The sequence below is a fragment of the Sarcophilus harrisii genome, chromosome 1, assembly GCF_902635505.1.
Source record: "Sarcophilus harrisii chromosome 1, mSarHar1.11, whole genome shotgun sequence".
Taxonomy (NCBI): Eukaryota; Metazoa; Chordata; class Mammalia; order Dasyuromorphia; family Dasyuridae; genus Sarcophilus; species Sarcophilus harrisii.
The window spans coordinates 366,492,443-366,511,027 of record NC_045426.1 but is presented as its reverse complement, the minus strand read 5'-3'; the positions used below and the strand labels follow the sequence as shown (position 1 = coordinate 366,511,027).

General features: G+C 35.6%; 1 protein-coding gene across 1 annotated transcript in view; it reads right to left on the bottom strand.

Annotated features, from left to right (window-relative positions):
* The window catches only part of LOXHD1 (lipoxygenase homology domains 1), a 275,750-nt gene that overhangs the window by 50,477 nt on the left and 206,688 nt on the right, over positions 1-18,585 (bottom strand). Inside the window, exons 31-33 of the mRNA XM_031945992.1 lie at positions 13,748-13,883; positions 12,372-12,580; positions 5,109-5,294 (exon numbers count right to left, since the gene is read on the bottom strand). Coding sequence (XP_031801852.1) covers positions 5,109-5,294; positions 12,372-12,580; positions 13,748-13,883 — 531 coding nt within the window. The remainder of the gene's footprint in view (positions 1-5,108; positions 5,295-12,371; positions 12,581-13,747; positions 13,884-18,585) is intronic.

The window sequence follows — 18,585 nt, the reverse complement described above, 5'->3', positions numbered from 1 at the left end:
TGAGAAGAACCAGGAAAGCATTGTGCTTAGTGACAGCAATGTTGGGATGATGATCAACTTGGAAGACTTGGCTACTCTGTCTATAATCATATGAAAAAATTTCTCTAAATCACTATTTATTAGAGAAATGCAAATTAAAATAACTCTGAAGTATCCCCTCATACAAGGGGCTAAGATGAGAGGAAAAGATAATAATAAATGTTGGAAGGGTTGTGGGAAGACTGGGATGCTAATTCATTCATTGTTGGTGGAGTTGTGAAATAATCCAACCATTCTGGAGAGCAATCTGGAACTGTGCCCAAAGGACTATAAATCTGTGCATACGCTTTGACCCAGCAGTGCCATTACTGGGTCTATATTCCAGGAAAAGCATAAAAGAGGGAAAAGATATGTAAACATGTTTGTAGCAGCTCTTTTTTGTGGTAGCAAAGAATTGGAAAATGAATGGATGCCCATCAGTTGCGGAATGGCTGAATAAGTCGTGGTAAATGAAGATGATGGAATGTTATTGTTCTATAAAAATGATGAACAAGCTGATTTTAGAAAGGCCTGGAAGGATTTACATGAACTGATACTGAGCAAAACAAGTAGAACCAGGAATACATTGTACACAATAACAGCAAGGATGTTCAATGATCAGCTATGAAAGATGTGGTTCTTTTCAGTGGTTCAGTGATCCAAAACAATCTTAGTAGACTTTGGACAGAAAATGCCATCTGCCCTCAGGAAAAAAAAACCTATGGAGACTGAATGTAAATCAACATATGCTTTAAAAAAAAAGAAAAAAGAAAGAAAGACTTGGCTACTCTGATCAATGCAATTATTCAAGACAGTTCCAAGGGACCCATGATGAAACAATGCTATCCATCTCCAGAGAGAGAATTGATGAACTATGAGTGCAAATCAAAGAATAATTTTCTTGCTTTCCTTTAATGATGTGGTTAATATAAAAGTGATTTGCATGTTGCATGATTTTACATGTACAATCACTTGGCTTCTCAGTGGAGGAAGGATAGGAAGGAGGAAAGAATTTGGAATTCAAAATTTAAAAAGAAAAGAATGTTAAACATAAATATATTTTTTAATTTAAAAAGAAAAACATACAAGCTTTTGAGGGAAGGGACTATTTATTTTTGTCATTGTATTTATCTTCAGCACACTGCCTGGCACAGTAAATACTTAATAAATGCTTGTACAGTTGAAATGAATTGACAGATCCAGCCTACACATGGGAGCACTTAATAATTCTTATGGCAGAAAGACTATAAGATATAAATAATATTATTAGCTCATATTTATATTATTTACTAAGTTCTTATATATATACATATATATTATCTCATTTGAGCAGCAGAATATTTCTGTGAGGTAGGCACTATTATTGCCCTCATTTTGGGGATGAAGAAACTGAAATTTAGAGAGAATATTGTCTGAGGCAGAATGTGAACTCAAGTATTTCTGATGTCAAACTTAACATAATCCTATATGTGTCACTTAAACTCTCTGCCCCTCTATTCCCTTATCTGCAAAATAAAGGGGTTGGATTTTGTGTAGTTCTTCCAGCTTTAAACCATGAACACCTTGTATATGGAGAACAAGATGTGTATTGCCTATGGAGCTTCCAGATAACTAAAACCTATCCCTTGAAATACTGAGTTCTTAAAGCAATTCATTTTAATGAAAATCTTCCAAAAATACCTTACACATTTCCCTGCCTTATTAAGCATAGTGCACTGAATCAAACCTAATCTTTTCTTGGTGATTAAAATCATTTACCACAAGCATTAGTCTTGTGCTGCACTTTAGTGCCCTTAGAACCAATTAGAGTATGTAGGACAGTGTGCCTGCCTACACACTAAATTGTGCTAAGCTTCTGAACTTTTACTATTTGTTCTTCTGTCTCCCGCCTTGCTTTTAGACTATGATTTCCTGTTGACATCAGTGCCTCTGGGAGCAATCAATTCACCTTTAAATCTGCTTCTATCTTAACCAATCTTGTTAAATCTAGAGCCTTATTTTATACACATCACTAAGTTTATAGTCTGGGTGGGTATCTGAGAAGATGACTTATAGTACAGGAGGTTTATAACTATTCAACATAGCTGAGAAAGGTCTTTTTAGTTGTTTTTAATTTCTGGGTTTCCAACTATGTTGTAGATGGTATTAAAAATAAAAATTTTCTTTTTAACTTTTAAATATTACCTCTAATATGGGAGGTAAATAACTTGAGTTCAAGTCTATGCTATGGTGCTAATTCCCTAAGTGACTTTATATAAATCAAATTCTACCTTCTCCCCAATTCTCAACTTTTGTTCTTTCTATAACTCCACTTCCTATAAAGGATTCCATTTCTTCCCTTTTATTGTGGTTGAAGGACCTTCTCTTCAAAGACTAAATTCAACTGATATGTCTTCTGTAAAACCCTTCCATGATCTCCTTTCCCCTTCAAATGAAAATTATTTCTTTCTTCTCATATTTCTCATAATAATTTGCCTCTTCTTTGTACTTGAATCATTCTAGTGCACTATTCCTTACCTCTATTAGATTATAAGCTTCTTGAGCACAAGTCCTGTGTCAAAAAGATCTTTGCGTGCCCAGGGCTGGGTATAATGTCTTGCACAAAGGCTCACAGATTCAACAATCTGGATCTGGAACACCTCACAAGCCTTCTAGTCTGACCTCACTTCTGAGATAAAGAAAATGAGCCTATAAGTTAATTGACTGTGTTATATAGATAGTAGCAATATCAGAGTTGGGATTTTCACCTTGTTCTTCCAAAGCCAATTTTCTGTTTATTTGTTTCTAGTTTACCACATTGCCCCTTATAAAAGATGCTTAATAATGTTTACTGAATGACAATACTGTTATGCTTTCTGGGGATCTGATCACAGGATAGTGGATAGAATAGCCCTACAATGGGAATCTCAGGAAGACTGAGTTCTGGTTTTGATTCTACCTTAAACTTCAGTAAAGACTGGTGTAAATATGGATAAATCAATTTAATCACAAACTAAACTAGGTCACAGTAGGTCAAAACTAAAAAGAACTTACTGATTTCATCAGTTCATTGAACTCATGTTTAGAGCTGAAGGAGAACCTTATAGGCTATTTAGGCCACTCTCTCTTTTTATACATGAAAAAATGATTTGCCCAAAGTCACATAGGCAAGAGACTTCTATAATAGAATCAGCTTTAGAGATCATCCAATTTAATAGTCTCATTTTACAGGTGAGCAAATTGAGGTCCAGAGATGTGAAGGACTTCCCTACAATAAGCTGTGACAGCTGATCAGTGATAAAACCAAGAGCAAAATGTCACACCTTCTGGTTTTCTTTCTACTCTCCAATTTTACCTCTCATAGAATAATATTTATTGAATACCTGGTATATGCAAAGACAACCAAACTGTATAGCATCTTGGAGTTTTTACTTTATACGGTGTTCCATAGGAAGATATTTAAAGGTTTAAGTAAGGAAGCAATAGGGAAAGATTTTTTAAATCAACAAAATATCTAAACTGGGCTTAGATAAATTGATCAATGAACAAGCATTTATCAGTTGATTATTACTGATTACCAGGCAATATGCTAAGTACTGTGGATACAAGATTAAAACTGAAACCATCTCTTCTCTGAAGGAACCTAAAGATCCTTTTAATCCAACCTTTTTATTTTATAAAATTATAAAAATAATTTATAAAAATAAATGAGGACATCTACCAATGACCTGAGAGACAAAGTGACTTCTCCAAAGTCACACAATTCATTAGTTCCAGAACTAGGATTGGCATCCAGGTCTGTTAATTATAGTCTAGCACTCTTTTCACAATGTCTCATTTTCTATGATCAGATAAATCTGTTTTCCTATTTGTCAATTTTGAATAATAATATCTGCCACACCTACCTCACAGGACTTTTTAGAGCACTAAATGAGAACATCTCATGTTGTAGATTAAAAAATGTAAAATATCCTACTAGGAGCAGTGTTAATTAATTACAATCTAAGAGGAAAAGGGAGCTTTTGTAGACTAGGGATGAGAGAAAATCTGGGATTGAATTGAAACATCAATTCTCCCTCCTACTTTAGGATCATATAAACATGTATGTATATATTACAGATACCCTCACACTCTTTAGGGTTCATATAGTTCAACTTTCTTATTTTTACAAATAAGGAAACTGAGGCCTATTACCTAGCCTATACTTGTATATACTATTGTGAAGGACTTACTTATCCTTCATAATCCCAAAACAGGAAGGGCAGCTAGTGTTATCACTATTACTTACTTTGCAGGGTGGTTGTCAGGAAAGTGCTTTGTAAACATTAAAATACTATTTTCAATTCCATTCAACAAGCATTGATTTAGCATCTAACCTGTGCCAGCACTAGGCTGAGTGATAGGAATACAATTAAGGTCTCTGAAAGTAACCTCTATTTATATAAATGAGTTATCAATATTGTTACTTTTTAAACTTCATTCTAATTTTTTATGGAGTTCAGATAGAAATAGTTTAAGAACAATTTGTTTTCTAATTTTTCTTTCACATTTAGTGTTCTCTGACCTCTTGCACAAATGCATAAAATAATTACTTAAAAATATTGAATCAAGACTCAATAGAAGCTTCTTTGGGACAATTCTAGTAGCAGATAACATAACAGGGATAACTGTTGTTCTCTCTATTTTGAAAGTTTTTCATTTCATATTATTTGGAGATAATGATCTTAAGATATGGCTAATAGATCAATATTGCATCCAGGCAATTCTGGGCAACAGATCTGTCAGAAATGATGTAGTTTTAGCACAGTTTAATTATTGAATTTTCAAAAATATTTGGAGTTTTATGTTTGTAATACAGGGATTTGTCACCTGCTAGGTTATAAACAGAAAGTTTATAAACTTTCTATGATTTCTGGTGGCAATGAACTGATATGAACTTCCATTTTTATAAAGAAATCTTTATGACTTAGCCATTTGCTCAATATGTGTGTTTATGTTTTTGTGTCAACATTTTGTTGATTCAGTTCCTACTGAACATGGACATCAGTCCATGAAATACCTTTTGATTTCATTCTTAGATGTTAGGTATTTTAAGGCTCTATATCATGTACCTTCACACCAATGTTCACAAACATAGCATCCAGGAGGTCAAAGACACTGGAGGTCAGACCATCACCACGATCCTTGGCCAGCCAACAGTTACATCGCAGAGTGTACATGCTCCCCTTGGTAGGCACAGCAACACGCAACTCCTCTACCAGCCAGCAGCTCTCTGGCGAGGCTCCATCATGGCCCAGCTATGAGACAACGGATAAACAAGAGGTAAACAGTGAAAAGAAATGTTATAGTCCAACCACCCTAGAAAGCAATGGAAGTAAGTAAAATGGTCCTCCTCTTTGATCCAAAGATCTCACTGTTAGACATCAAAGATAGAAAAATACCGTACACCACAAAATATCTATAGTAACAATTTTGTGGTAGCAAAGAATTGGAAAGAGCAGATGTCCATTGATTAGAGAATGTCTAAACAAATTGTAGTACATAAATGGAATGGAATGTTAGTTACTGTGCTGTACAAAACCATGAATCTGAAGACTATAGGAAAACAAGGAAGGCTTACATGAGTTGATGCAAGGTGAAATAATCAGAACCAGGAAAAACAATGTACTTAATCTTGACATAATCACAGGTATGACAAAAACAGGGGAAAAGGAGAGAAATTGAAATTCAATCCCCCAAAAATATATAGAAAAAGCACCTTCCTCCCTTCTTTGAAAAAGTAGAGATTACGTAAATGGAAAGTTGCTACCTACTCTTAAATTCAATTTATATCGACTAGTTTTGCTGAAGTACTTTTTCATTTTTTTTTCTCCTTTTTATTTTTTGTTACAAAGAAGGGTTTTCTGGAAAGGGAGAAAGGAGAAATACATTTGGAAATGAAGGTGATGTAAAACAAAAGATAATTTTTTTCTTAAAGAAATCCAGTGTCAAAGTTAGGAACAAAGTTAGGAACACTAAACATAATGGTAATAAAAACAAAAAGCTTAAGTTAAATCAACAAACTGAGTATAAACTAAGAGTACTGAATATTATGGAACCATGGAATGGTTCTTCTACTTAATACCTATGTGATCTCAGACAAGCTGCTTAACTAACTGTCTGGAACCTGTTCTCCTCATCTGTAAAATTAAAGGTTGGCTTAATTTGTACATATTGACTTCCAGACTATGACCTTAATTAAATTGTAAGCTCCTCAAAGGCAGGGAATGTTTTTTTTTACCATTTTTTTGTACCCTCAAGTGTTTAACATAGTGTCTGACACATAGTAGGCACTTCAATAAATGTTTATTGAATTGAATTGTATTTTTGTATTACCAACACTTAAGGCAGCATTTGGCACATGGTAGATATTTAGTAAATGTTTAATGACTGACTTGCTCAGGATCACATAGTAATTTGCCTGAAGTAGAATTCAAACTCAGACCCTTGACTCCAGATTCAGTACCTTATTGCCTATTGTTATAAATTTGACTGCTTCCTCACACTGTAATTCTTAACTTCACCATCTATACCAAAAGAACTAGTTCCTAACTGGAAATGGAGTATAGTGGAAAGATCATCTCAGATTGCTTTCGATTTACTCTTTATGTCTTGTGTGTAGATAAACTAATTATTTGAAAGGTTGTCTCCCTCATTAAAAGATATACTCATTGAGGACAGAGACTAATTTTTTGCTTTTCTTTGTAGCCTCAGCACTTAGCACATTATATCTCCCACATAGTAGGTGCTTAATAAGTACTTGTTGACTAACCGATTGGGCCAGATGCCCTATGTCTTACTCCCAATTCTGATGACTCCAGTGATCTTGGGAAAACTCCTCCCCTTTCTGGATCTGCTTCCTCTTCTTTAAATCAGAGGATTGGACTTACTGACCTCTGAGGTCCCCTCCTGCTAAAAGTCTATAATCCTATAATTAGATATGAAATCCCCTTCAGCTGATTCCTCTGACTTCCAATCACAGGACCAAACCAGCAACAGGCTAGTGGAACACCAGGCAGCTATGTGATGTCATAGCATATAGTGTTAGGTCTGGAGTCAAACAACTCGTGAGTCAAATCCAGCCTCAGACCTTACTAGCTTTGTGAGCTTGGGCAAGTCATTTAACCCTGTTTGTCTCTGTTTCCTCTGGAGAAGACAATGGCAAACCACTCTTTCCCAAGAAAATCCCAAATGTGATTATGAAGAGTCGGATATAACTAAAACAATTAAACAACAATAACGACATTGGAACAAAACACCAGCAGGTTGTTAGATTTGTTCCCTTTTTGGAAACTTCACAATGAGATGTATTGTTTTGGACGTGGCTAATTAAAGAATTTGTTTCTCTTGACTACACATACATGTTTGTAATAAGGATTTTGTTTTCTTTTTCAATGAGGAAGGAGTGAGTGGGATGGAGAGAGGACAAATTTTCATTGATTGGAAATTTAATTAAAAAAATAAAATAAAAGTCACTGGTCACAGCCATTCCCTGCTATATATAAACTCCCTATGGGGTAGAGAGCTCCCACTTCCTTGGCTGGTTCCCCACTCCTGACCTGCTTGGAGCTATTATTCATATTATCAACTGCATAATTCCTGGTAGGAAAATCCTCCTAGGGCCAATGCCTCCGCAGCTGCTGAAGATTAAGAACCCAGACTCCACACAGAGGAGATTAGTTTTCTGTGTTAAGATAGCCATATTGAGGCATGGGGTTCCTGGGTGACAGCTTGGGACAAGGATAACACTTAGGAAGAAGCCAGTCTCCTCCTTGCCAGACTGCAATGCAAATCAGGGGATGAGGATGGGGGGAGAATGGGGGTATGTGCTAAACACCTCAGGCTTCTCGCCCAGGAATCGGGTTAGAAAAGTGGGGGAAGATGTTATAAAAGCAGGAAAGTGAATATAAATTATTTGTTGTCACAGCTTGAGAGGTAATGTTGTTATTACATGTTCCCTTTTCCCTAGGCCTTGTGATTCAGTTGAAACAGCACTGATCTTGGAATCACTGGGTCTGAGTTCAAATCCTTATTGATTCTACCATATAGTATCTGTAGGAACTTCAGTCATTCAATTTCTCCCGGCTTTGGTTTCCTCATTTGTAAGATGATGACAGTGGATAGATTTTGGATTTGGAGCTCAGTCCCAAGAGGATCCTTGAGCTTTTTATAACATCTTAGTCTATGCCTTAGAGTTTCTTCTATAGAAAAAGTATTAGATTTTTGAATCTGAAGACCTGGATTCAAAATTCAATTTCACATTTTCTAGTTGTATTATTATTTTCTCTTTCTGTGGCTCAGTTTCCTTATCTGTAAAAAGACATCCATAATACTTATTCTTCTTGCTTCATAGAATATGTAGAAAGTGCTACACAAAGGCGACTTATTATAATACTTAATCCTAGCAGTGTCTTATTATTCACCACTCCAGGAAAACATTTATTATTCATAGTTAACTTCATGGCATAAAAGAGTAACTAGCAAATATGTGGACTAAATTTCTGTTTCTATATAAATTCCCAAGGCTCACAAGTATTTTTCTTGTATCAAAAAATAAAAATTCAATTATATTTTACCCATTTGAATTAAATTTTACCCAAAGGATTAAGTTAAATTTTATCAATAGAATTGTCATGTATTATTTGTTGTTGTTTAAGGAAGGTTTAAATTTGGATAAAAACTTTGATAGCAAAATTGTTAATTGAGACACTTTCGGTGAATTTGTACTCTTAAGTGTTCAGGTTCACTATAGGGTGCCATGGGCAAATATGTATAAGATATCTATGTTTCTGGACCCACCTGCAAGGGGATTATAACTTAGCTGAATAATACATAAGTCAAATCATTTTCTTGTTTTATTTAATTGAGCATTTTGGGGGATTTAGGTGGAAAAGGAGAAACTGCCAAAGAATAGTTATCTATGCTAACCTAATTCTTTATCATTTCAGCCTCCTTTATTAATGTAAAAATTTTCAGAAACTTGTTTCATAGAGCAATTAAAAAACATTTAAAGGTTGAAATGGAAATTTTATCCCCCAAAATAAAATGTACAGTTTGTTGAGAAGAGATAAGACTTTATTCGTGAGATAAAAGCTATTATCTCTTCTCCCAAGTGATTACTCAGAAATCTGCCACTGGAGAAGGATTTTATTTTATTTTATTCTATTCGATTCTCTTTTAAAATTTTTTAAATTTGTTTTTTGCTCAGGGCAACTCATGATGACCATCTCCTGGAGCACATAGATTTACTGAATCTTCACTGGTGAAAGTAGTGTTCAGGCTGACAAAAAGCTCAGATTCCTGATCTACTGAAGCAAATGCAATGTAACCTCAAGCACTTACCTTCTCCTAACTGTGTTACCATCTGTAAAATGTTAAGTTTCAGTCAGAGACCCTTTGATATTCCTTCCAGATCTAAGTCCCTCACTGTAACCAGGGCAATCTTCAGTCATCCTAATCTATATCTGGCCACTGGACCAGATGGTTCTGGAGGAAAAAGTGAGGCTGGTGACTATGCACAGCCCTCCCTCACTTAAATCCATTTCACTTGTATGTCATGGCAACACCTCCCTGATGTCTTTGAGGACAAAGAACAAGCAACAATAACAATATCCTATGATATTGCCAATATCCTGATGAACATTGTCGGGTGGGGGGGGGACCTCAATAGTATAAATTTATTTTTTACTTTTTATTTTCAAAATACCTGAGGTGTTAAAAGACATGGGGATAAAATGTGTTATTTTACAGCTTTTATGGCTAGGTAAGCAAAACAGGTAAAATGTCAAACCAAATTAAGCTTCAAAAGTGTAATTTACCTTGAATCAACCAAGATTGTCTATTCATGTGACTACCCACTGATGGAAAGTGTTGAGGTGGAGAAGGGGTGGAACAGACATTTTGTAACAAAATTAACTCACTAGGGGATGTAGTACATGATTGTGATGGAATACTATTGTGCAGTAAGAAATGATAAGCTATTGATTTTAGAAAAAACGTGGAAATAATGAAAAGCAAAATGAGCAGAACCAAGAGAATGTTGTATACAGTAACAACAATATTGTTCAAACAATGACTGTGAATGACTAAGTTATTCTGAGTATTATAAGTACTCAAATCAACTACAAAGGATACTAACTAGCTCCAGAAAAAGAACTGATAAATAGAAGTATGCACAGTATGGTTTTATTTATACACTTATAAATGTGTCAAAGGGTGGCTTTCTCTAATGTAGGGAAAGGAGAGGGAGAAACAGTTTAGAACTTAAAATGCAATGAAAAATTAAATTAAATTTAAAAATCCAAAGTTGATTCAAGGAGAATTTGTATTTGAACTTGCTGAGACTTTGAGTCCTTCTCAATTCAATATCAGTTTTAACCTGAGTCAAAAATTATACTGCACTATGGACATGTGACATTTGACAGGTTTGTTGCCATGTAGCAGTTATTTGAGAAAATATATGCAAAGTATTTTGCAAACCTTAAAGCCTAGATAAATGTTGGCTGTTATTATTCTTATTCTTATCATTATTATTCAATATGTATATATAAATGCATACATTACTTGCAAAAGTTATTTTTCACAAATGTACATCTAACTATGTCACTTCCCAGCTCAACAAGCTCCAGTGGCTTTCTATTACCTCCAGGATCAAATATATACTTCTCTGTTTGGCATTAAAAGGTTTTTATAGCCCGAAACCTTCTTACCTTTTCTACTGCTTTTAATTCATTCCCTTCTACACATTCTAAGATCCAGACGTCTTAGCTTACTTGCAGTTCTTGAATACAATATTCTACCTACTATTTCTATGCACTGGTCTTTGGCTATCCCTACATACAATGTTCTGTCCCTTTATCTCTGTCTTTTGGTTCTCATGTTCTTCCCCAGGACTGGACCCAGCTCCAGTCCTGACTTTTGCAGAAGGCTTTTCACAGTCCCTCCAAGGATACAGAAATGCCTTTCTATCTCAGGTAACTTTCCATATATTCTGCATATATTTAGTATCAACCTAGTTACTTACATATTGTCTTCCCATTAGAATGTATACTCCTTGAGTACAGGGAATGTTTTCCCTTTTTATGTGTCTCTTAGTAGAAATATCTGGCACACAGTAAGCGATAATACCTGCTGACTGAATTGACTAATGTGAGTAGGATTTTTATAGTGTGAATAGTAATAATAACATAGTTTTTATATCCCAAGAAACTCCTTTTTCTAAATGCTTTCAATTCTATTTTAGATACCTTTATTCTCTTGTCAGGAATCATCCTATCCCATCTGGCTGGAACAAAGCCAGTGTTTTCATATAGTGGAAGGAAGTCAGAGAACTTGGGTTTCAACTCCAACTGTTACTCATGACCTTTATGACTCTGCATAAGTCATTTAGCCTCCCTTGGTTTCTCCTTCTTCAACTATAAAATAAAGGGTTGAACTAGTTAATCATTAAAAACCCCTTTCTAACTTTGAGAGCTTATGCATCTATGAGCTCAATCCTAATATGTGTCATGAGTTTAAACCAGCTGGTTATTCCACAAATTGTTGTTGTTGAATCACTTTTCACTCATGTCCTACTCTTTATGACTCCATCTTGAGTTTGGCAGAAATATTAGAATGGACCTACTGCTATTTCCTTTTCCAGCTCATTTTATAGATGAGGAAACTGAGGATTAAGTGATTTATCAAGGGCCATATAGTTAAAATCTAAGGCTGGATTTGAATTAATGAAGAAAAGCCTTCTTGACTCTGGGCTTGGCATTCTGTTTCCTACATCACCAAATTGTTTGGTTACAAAGGGATCAGATAAAATTGTGAATATGTCTAATGCAGCTCTCTTCTCACTAGGGAAGAAAAAATCTCAAAGCACATTTTTACCAAACATGGGTTCTACCCTTCATGACAGATAGTTATCTTGTAAATGTGGATCTTTGGCCAGAAGGAAGGCTGAATACGAGAATGGATGGTTCATTGCAAATCTGTCCCCTTATAGGGAAAAATAAGTCAGATCTGTGATCTTAACACTAGGAGCAAGTCCCACCATTATCCTCACTGGGCAAATAAGGCAACTTTAACACCAAAGGGCTAAGCAGCTTGCTCGAGATCACACAACTGGTTAGTGTCAGAATTGAAATTAAAGTTTAAAATTCTGATTCTAAGACTGATGGTCTTTCCATCATATTATGCATATTATGTTTGGGACTTAAGGACATGCTCCCTTTAGCTTTGTTTTCCTCCATTCATTTGGAGCTTCCTCCTACCCTCAGTTTCCCTATGAACCTCTTTGGTAAATAACTGGCATTGTGAGTTTGAGTCCAAGGGACCCTAGGGATTAGCACCTCTATTTTCTTGATGACTCCTACATCCAGGCCTACAACATAGAACTTCTCCACAGAACCAGAGGTGAAACCCTTCTTCGTCCCAGGGTAATCCAGCCAGATGCGATTGGACACCTCATCATCCTCTCCAATAATGATGATGAAGGCACGGCTTTCAGTGGCTGCATCTTTCTGTTCACCCGTGGTAATGGTCACATGGTAAGGAATCACTGCAACAGATGCCGAAGGAACCTAGTTGTGAATGGGGTATAGCAGGTGAGGAGACACAGATTCTCATAACTATAAAGTTGACAATGATCTTTGGACGTCGTTTAGTCTAGTTGTCTGCCTCCAAGATGGAATTGCCCTAAGATTTCCCTCACTGGTAAATGACTATTCTGTTATCTGAGAAAAAGGATATAAAATTCCCTAAAAATAAGAATAAAAGGAGATAATCTTTTTCATTGGAATAGAACAAGAGTCAGCAAACCAAAGCCCAACACTTGTTTTTAAACAGCCTGTGAGCTGAGATGATTTTTACATTTTAAATAAGGTTTATTGTATTTTAAAATGTGCAAATCATTCTCTGCTCTCTGGGCATACAAAAGCAAGTTTTGGCCCATAGTTTGCCAGTTTCTGGTATAGAATTTTATGTTGTTCAAAATGTTTTTATAGGACAGTATCTTATCTGTTACAATTAAATAAGTGGACATTTGTACAGAAAGGCAATCTATTAATTTCTAGAAACCTCAGTCCAATGATTGTAAATTAGGTATAAAAATATTTGCACTATTGATTTCATTTGCACTACCCACATATATGCTATTATTATCACATATGGTAATATATGATATCTTTACTGTGATATCCAACTAATGATATCCTTATTTTTCAGATGAAAGAATATAGACCTAGAGAGTTCATATGATACCTGAAATCACACAGCCAGTCCAAGGCAAAGCCAGGGATAAGAACCCAATTTCCCAGAAGCTTAATTCAGTCCCCTTTTCACTACTACTTACTATGTGAGCTAATGGATGTGAAAACATTTTGAAAAGCACATAGAAGTAAACATATACAAGCAATTGTTGTTATGGCTGATGGAATAGCTGATTGATTGGAAGTATCTAGAGTTCTTTGTGACAAAATAAGGCAACATAGCACTCATTAAATAGAGCAGCAACTCCAAATCAGCTCCTTAGTGACAATGAGTCACTAGCTCCATTTTCCTAGCTATGAAAGTACCCCTTTCAGCACACACTCCAGTGGACAGCACCAGCACTGACTAGGCAGGCACTGAATTTCCATTTTTCCTCATCTTTCCCAGCATCTCTTCCCTGTCATAGGTTCTTTTGCCTCCTCCCAGCTTCCCTTCCCCACCAGGGAGGGTATCTTACGTGGACCTTCCTGAACATAGTTCACCAGAGGACCAGTCACAGTATCTATATCGATTTCACTCATCTTGGAACTGAGAGTCATCTCCCAGAAGTCAGCAGGGCTGCTGCAATTGCTGCTCCGATCGCCTTCATATTCCTGATCACAAAAAATAGAGAGAAGATGAAGATCAGTACTCTCTGAGCCTCAAATCATTTGCACACATCAAGCCTACCACTACAAAGAATGGCATGGTTATATGGTAGGGTAGTAGAATAGGGTTTGGTGGAGCTGGGGTGAAAGAGGTTTTCTATGTAGAAAGAAGATTCTGTTAGGAATCATGGATCCTGTATTCAGGTATTGGTTCTACATCTAATTAATTTGACCAAATATTAACTTTTCTGGGCCCCAATTTCTATATCAGCAAAACAGAGACATTGCCTACCTTTTCTTCCTCAGAGTAGTTTTGTGAGGATTACATGAGAAGCAGGAAAGCACTTTGAAAACTATATATTATTGCTCTAATATGTTATTATTATCATAATTATGATTTTTATGAACTCAGCTTCTACACCAGCTGCAGCCCTAAAAATACCTATATTGTTGGAGTGGCACTGAACCATGAGTGTCTAAGGAAGGTCACAAATCACAAGTCAAAAAAGGAGAAGAACTTCAATTTCTTAGATGCCAGTAGACTCCTTGTTCTGGTCAAACAAAAGCCTTAAGAATATCACAAGATAATCAGTACTAATGATAATAATAATACTTTCCTCCATCTAAAGTAATGGCATCCTTCATCCCTTATTGTGCTTCCTGCTTCTATATGAACTATTTCCTGATTTCAAGGTGGACAGGGTATCCCTTGTTATTTTATATTTATTTACAAACATTTTATATTTTCTTCTCTATGGACATGTTGCTCTCCTTCCTTCTTCTGCCCTGAAAATATATTCCCATGAGTGCAAAAAATGCATTTCATTTTGTTCATTGCATATCCAAGCACCAAGTATGTCACAGATGCTTAAGAAATGCTTGTTGAATTGATATGTGCACAGGACATGACCCTACTTTTATAAAGGCCATACCAGAAGAGAATGAGCTACAAGCTACAAAATGTTCTAATGAGCTGAAAAGTTTTAAATGTAGGCCTGGCCATAGGCTACCTTCTAAGGATTGTTCAGGGGCTCATCACCAGGGATTACTAGAGTCATCAGGATTGGTGATGAGGTAGGGTAGTGCAGGAACACATTCACTGTGTTAAATGAAATGAAATTACATTAAACCATATCATAAAACATGGAGGATTTCTGATCTGCCTCATCAGAGGGAGTACTTCCTCTCTGATGAAAGCAGGGATCTCATGAAGTCCTGGGAAATAATACAACCATTTTCATTGATTCTGCTTTCTGGCATCCACATTTGTGATGCTCATTTTATCTTTAATTTATCCCTGGGAGGCAAATGGAACACAAATTATTTCTCTCATTTTAGAGATGAGGAAAATGTAAACTCTTTGTTACACAGAGGAAACCAACATAAAAGTTGCCTTTTGTTGAATAAGGGTATGGGGAGAAACAGACATTCTAGTAAAACAATTGTTGGGAGTAGGGGACAGGTCAAGGACAGGAAGGGGCTCATCCAATCCTGCCATCTGGTAATTTCCTATTCTAATTAATTATTCTTGCTAATTTAACTGCTGAACATGCAAGTGCTGTCAGCACCCTCTAAATTCAGCACACTTGGGGAAAGCCTTCATTGACTCACCCTAGGTATAATTCTACAGGGACTTGAAATGATTTGCCTAGGTGAGCACACAGAGCTAGAGCTTAGTTATTTTGATGTGTTGTATATTCAAGGGTAAAAGGGTTGGAGTGGGGAAAGTCAATGGTGAAGGCAGGGATGAGAATCCTAGGGACAGGGAAACAACCAATGGGAGCCTTTTCATTACACCACTGGAAGGCAAAGGAAGGGAATAGAGGACAGTGGCTAGACGGAGAGGATATCTGCTACCTGATCTTATTGCTTCCCCTCCCTCCTCAGGATTAACACATGGCAAAGTTGTGAATAGGTATTTCCAGTACTTTATAGAGTGCTAAGAGTTCTAAAAGACTTTAGAAATTATTTAGTCACAGCATTTTAAATCTTTTGCTGTCTCATTGATATCTTTGTCAGTCAGATGAAAACTGTGAACTTTCTTTTAGAGTGATGTTTTTAAGTGCATAATATAAAATATGGAGAATCACAAAGGAAACCATTGTTAAAAGGACAATCACAAAGGAAAATTGTATCTAAATGCAGTTACCAAAGTGCATCTTTTTTTAAAAAGCTCATGGATCTCAGGCTATTAAACTCTTAATAGAAAACCTCTTCATTTTATAGAGAAGGAAATAAACCCAGACTAAGGAAAATCATTTGCCCAAAGCCTCAAACTAATCACTAATATACAAGAATTGAAGTCAGGTTTTTTAATTTGGTCAGTCAGGGCTTTTTCACAACACTATTTCCCCCTTTCCCATTACAGAAGTCTGTTTGCTACCATTCCTTTCTCTTCCCTCCTCTACATTATTCTTTCTTTCTCTTCCACATCAAAATTCCTATTCCCTCAATGACAGTCTCACAGTTGCTATCTGTTTTAAAAATGCTATTGTATAGTAGACTCTCTGATTCTTCCTAGTCATTCAATTATGGGCAAATAATGTGATCACTATGCTTCATTTTTATTATTTGTAAAATATAGATAATAAAATTAACATTAAGATTACTGTGGAAAAATAACACTAAATTAGAAACACTAAATAAATATGAGTTAATATTATCTTATCAATGTTTTATTTCGAGGTGGAGAATGAGTGTGTTGAGGGGTTAACTTTTCCCACTGGGATTTCAATTCAATTCAACTTAAATTTATAAAGGGGTCAATATATAAAAGACAACACTAGATGATGAGACAAAAATATTTCTTCCCCTCAAGGAGCATATGTTCTTCTACGGGATAAAACATGTAGAGATAAGTAAATGGAATATTATCTGAGAAGGGAAAGAGTTCTAATCTTAATCTAAATGTCTTAAATCTAAATAAACCTTAATCTAAGGTTCACATATTGGGAATTTTGGATGCTTTAAGAGATCTAATATGTAGGGAAGATATTTGGAAACAGAGAAGTTTTCCCACTTCACTCTTGAATTCACTCTCAGACTATGTTTTCTGCATTTATAGAATCCCAGAATGTCAGAACTGAAAGATATCTTTAGAATAAGATAATTGAAGCTCAGAGAAGGGAAGCGATCTTTATACACCTTTACAGAGGTGGGCTCTTGATGTCTAGTCCTGTATTCTTCTGCCTCCTACCTTTTTCAATAAACAATTAGGTTCTATAATATAAAGAGCAGTGTGCTAGGCATTAGGGATACAAGTATGTAAAGAATTAGTTTTGCCTTTGGACAACTAGGTGTGCAGTAGATAGAGTTCCAGACCTGAAGTTAGGAAGAATAATCTTCAAATCTATCCTAGGACATTTATTAAGTATATAAGCCTGGGAAAGTAAGTTGCTTTATCCTGTTTGCCTCAGTTCCTCATTTGTAAAATGGAAGGAAATGGCAAACCACTTTAATATCTTTGCTGAGAAAACCCCAAATAATCTCACAAAGAGTTGGACATGACTGAAATAATTGGACAACAAAGTCCCTTCTTCAATAGATTAAACTAAAATGGAGGGATGCAACAATAAGCATACAGCTATATAACAAATTAACACCTGATAATTGGATTCAAGAGATATGATGTCTAAGAATAATTCCTGACCAGAAGGTTTTCATGGATGAAAGAATATTTGAGTTGGACCTTAAATGTTGGACAATCTTTACCTCCCCAGAGAGAATAGTATAAGCAAAGGGAAAGGGATGGGATAGTATAGAACATCTAAATAAATAGTAAAATATCAAGTTTGACTTAAACATTGCATACAAGAGTATGGTATATAAAAGAGAAAATATAATTGAAGTTGAAGAGGTAACTTGAAGTGTGGCCTAGGAAAAGCTTCTTAATATTTGTTCAGTTGTTTTTCAGTCATGTCTGACTTTACATGATCTCCTTTGCTGTTTTCTTGACAAAGATAACTGGAGCAGTTTGCCATTTCATTCTCCAGTTCATTTTATAGAAGAAAACTGAGGCAAATAGTTAAGTGCCTTACTCAGAGTCATACAGCTATTAAGTGTATGAGCTGGATTTGAACCCAAGAAGATGAGTGTTTCTGACTGCAGGTCAGGAACTCTATTCACTATGGTGCCAATTAGCTGCTTAGAACTATCCAAAAATGATGCCATGGTGGTGAGTACTCCTATATGAGACACCTTTAAGGAAATACATTTATTACGTATGTTTGAAGTAAGATTCTTGTTCAAATATGTGTTGGACTAAATAGATTCTCAGATTTTTTCCAACTCTTGAGATTCAATATTTCTATAATTCTGTAATGTTATGGGAAGTACTGGAAAGGTAGGATAATGTCATATTGTGGATTATTTTGAATACCAGAGCAAAGCACTTACACTACTCTGTAGGAAACTGATAACCATTAGAGAGTTTTTAGCAGGAGAGTGACATGTCTAGTTTTATACACAAAGAGGAACTACTTAGCAGTGCTGGAAAGAATGAATCCAAAAATTTAGGGATGAGAAAAACTGAAGCAGGAAGAAAATTATTGCAATAGCCCAGGAAAATTATAATGAAGACCTGGACTGGAATAGTGGTTGTAGATATAGAAAGGAATGGTAAAATGGTATTTTAAAGGGGTAAAATTCAGGACTGAAAACTAATTAGCTATAAAGGCAAAGCAGAGGAAAAATAAGAGGTAATTGCCAA